General features: G+C 49.1%; 1 protein-coding gene across 1 annotated transcript; it reads right to left on the reverse strand.

The window, feature by feature from the left end:
* Positions 1-2,358: 2,358 nt before the first annotated feature.
* Positions 2,359-2,781, reverse strand: POP7 (processing of precursor 7, ribonuclease P/MRP subunit (S. cerevisiae)). Its single transcript, XM_006896459.1, has one exon. It carries the CDS (start codon positions 2,779-2,781, stop codon positions 2,359-2,361), a length of 423 nt encoding a protein of 140 aa, XP_006896521.1.
* Positions 2,782-3,639: the final 858 nt, after the last annotated feature.

Consider the following 3,639-nt stretch of genomic DNA (forward strand, 5'->3'; position numbering starts at 1 on the left):
AGCTCCATTGGGTTTCTGAGGCTGTAAATCACAAGACTGCCCATCTTTATCCCATGAAGTCACTCGTGGATTCGAGTGACCTGAGAAGCAGCTTTTGGGTTAACGGAGCAAATCTCTACAGTCTATGCCACCAGAGTTCCCTCTTCCCTCAATACTCAAGTCAACAGTCAACTCCAGACCCCACCACAAAGTTAGCTGTTCACATCTCCCCGTCACGGCTACTCGTGTTATCTTAGGACACGTTCCACTCATTCACAAATGAATGTCCATCTTCCCAAGTAGATAGTGAGCTCTTTAAAGACAGTGGTCACTTCATGCTCATCTGTGTATCACAGGGCCCAGCCTTGTTCACAGCTGGCACTCACCATGGAGACAGCTGTATAAACGAAGCACTGGTCTGAGAGTTTGCTTTCCCGGGTGGCTGGCAAGTCATTGACCTGACATCAAAGTCCCTCATCAACTGGAATACACAAGTCAGAGGAGCACATGTGAAAGAAAGCCTCACTCCCTCACTGCCATCAAGTCAATTCCAACTCGTAGGCTGTAGATCTTAATGGGAAGAGACTGCCCATCTTTCTTCTGGGGAGTGTCAGGGGAACTTGAACCTCTTTTTTGGTTAGCAATACAAGCTACACGCTACACCTTTGAGCTCTCTTTGTGAAAACTTAGGAGCCCCATTCTCAGACCGAAAAGCCAATCCACCTCCCAAGAGCTCTAGAGTAAACCACTATTACCTTTAGATCACAGGTTTTCAAACTGTAAACGTGATCTCAACAGTAAAAACCATTCACATCATGACTAGTACACATACATGCCAGTAAATGTATTACTTTTGTTAAGTGCTGTCAAGTTGGAGCTGTTTCATATGTGACCCTCCAGCAGGTTTTCAGAGGTTATAAACTGCATGGGAGCAGCTGGTGGATTAGAATCGCCTTCCTTTGAGTGGCAGCACAACTCCTTATCACTAAGCCACCAGTTCCCTATGAATACATAGAAACAGCTTAAGAAGCCTGGGTGTAACTGGTTATATTGTGCTGCTGACCAAATCAGTAGTTCAAATGCACCAGCCACTTGGGAAGAAAGATCAACAGTTTCATCTGGAGTTCCAGCCCCGGAACCTCACTGGAGGTTTGCCATGAATCAGAATCATCAACCTGGCAGCAGTGGGTAAACACAGTTTTAAAGGCCTCCACAAAACACTGCCATTTAAACTGCGCTTCTCCTTTTTTAAAAAAGGCCATGACCCAGTAAATTGATTTCCAGGCTGGCAAACAGATAACTACCTACTTTGATAAACATTGCTTTAGACAACTCGTTTGAGAAACATGGAAAATCAAATGATCCCACAAGCAGCCAAACAAGAAAGTATTTATTACCTGTGTCCAGTAATTATCAAAGGGGAGGAGTCTCTTTCTTGGGCAGTGGCCCAGCCAGAAGGGTCTGCCAAGCAAGCTCCAGACCACAGCTGCCCAGAATATTGGGCTCTGCAGTTAATTCCTACAACTAAGTGAAAACACTTTCCATCGCTACCAGGGCTGGCACAAAGAAGGCTCCGACAGTGTTAGCTTTGTCTATTTCTTCCTTAAAACCTCATTTTTGGGGGAACTCTTACATCTCCAGGAACGAGCAGTAAGCTGCTTTATTTTATTTTTACTGGCCCAGATTGTCCCTCCTTCTCCAGCGGAGAATCTAGCCGGCTGCTTCCTGAGCATACAACTATTTCAGCTGAATTTCAGTGGGTCAATGTACACATATCTTTCTGGCCTTCCTGAAAACCTTAAGGTAAACATCAGGACTACAAGTTCTGCACTGTACTTATTGGTTTTATGTCACACCAGTCCTCACCCAATCAAGGAAGCTCCGGTGACCTAGCTGATCAGGAATTGTGCTGCCAACCCAAAGGCAGGTAGTTCAGATTCACCAGCTGCTCTGAGAGAGATATGGGCAATCTCCTCCAGTGCAATTTACAGCCCCTGAAAATCTGCTGGAAACTCGGCTATTATTAGTTCAATCTACGCTCTCTATGAAGGCAGGGATCATTTGTGTTCCTCTTTTTGTGGTTCAACCCGGAAAGTTTTGTATACATCCTTTCTGGGTACTCTAAGGATATACAGGAACAAGGACAGTGGATGGCAGGATTGTAAAACAACTTGGGACTTTTTATTGTATAGATCACACAGACTAAAAAGAAAACCCTTCCTGGAGCCCAGGAAGTAATCACACCATCCCTCTCCAATTCAGATTCTTTCGGGCTGAGAGAGGACAGGCCTTTTCTGGAGGACCATGACAGTACTAAGAGAGCCACATTTGTGACTCGCAAAGGAAGAGGTCCAGCACACGAGGTCTAGTTTCCTTTTGTTACTTGGGGGTGACCCTGAACACACGGATGTGGATAGCCGAGTTGTTGCGGATGTGAATCAGCGGCTCGCGTGTGTTGGTCTTTCGTTCCAGTTCATCCACCAGTTCCACAGTGGAGGTATTGGCGGCCACCTGCAAGGACCCGAAGCTGCCCGCCTGCAGCTGCAGCACAATGTTTATGGCGCGGTTGATGGCCAGGCCCAAGCCATGAATGTAAATCTCAGTGCAGGCGTTCTGACCCCGCGCCCCTCCATCCAGCAGCTTCTGGCAGCGGGCAAGCTGGGCTTTGAAATCAGTCTTCATGTTGACATAGATGTCATTGGGCCTTCGGGGCAGGCGGTTGGGAAGCCGCTTCCGAAGAGTGTACTCCACGGGGTCCAGGTCCGCCTCTACACCTCCTCGGGGTTCTCGGTTTTCTGCCATGCTGAGCGCCCTGCCAAGGGAAAGGAGTGGGATCAGTAATAAATCACCTTCGCATCCTTTCCTATTCCAGGGGTGCACCTAGGCAAGGCGAACACTTCGGTCCCCCCTTCCACTTCACCTCGGCTCCCAATCGCTCTAACTCCCCTCCCGCTCCTATTCATTCATTACATTGCCCCAACCTCACACCCCTCCAACGCTCCCCTTCCCCAGCTCTTCCAGACCCACTCTCTTATAAGCGCACGATGTCCGCTCCCAGTCAGGCCACACAAAGGTTGTGCTGACCCTGCTCTAGTCCAGCTGGCCGCAAAGAGAAAAGAAAGCGCACGAAACAAACAGGCCAGGAGTCACAGGTCTCGTTCGCCAGCGGCTGTGGAAGGCGCATGCGCAAGCGTAAGCCCGATCCTCGGCTTGGTCGGAGAATCTGCGAATCCCCTTCCTCGCCTCCGTTCTCCCCGCCCCTTTCCCCGAGCTATCGCGCGATTTGTTTGAGTAACGCGAGGCTTCCGGCAGTGATGGGATCTACTACGTGTACACTTGGAAGGGGGAGCAGGGAAGGAGGGGTGACCAAGAGTAAGCGGTGGGGTTGGGAGGGAGTCTTAACCAGGAGAAGCTACATCTCCCTTCGTGCAAGGGTCCTTACGGGGGAGTGCGGAGAGGCGCTTTTGGGGGTTAACTTATTTCCAAAGATAGCAAATAGGGGGCGAGCTCTGGTGGCCTAGTGGTAGGAAACTGTACTGCAATCCCAGAGGTTCGCGGTTCAAAGCCACCAGATTCTCTGCTGAAGAAGGAGGAACAATCGCCTCCTGTACCAGTCAGATCCAATTTGACGGTACACACATAAAAAGAATAAATAAATTT

This window comes from Elephantulus edwardii, unplaced genomic scaffold (assembly GCF_000299155.1).
Source record: "Elephantulus edwardii isolate Elephantulus edwardi_28Jun2011 unplaced genomic scaffold, EleEdw1.0 scaffold00186, whole genome shotgun sequence".
Lineage (NCBI taxonomy): Eukaryota > Metazoa > Chordata > Mammalia > Macroscelidea > Macroscelididae > Elephantulus > Elephantulus edwardii.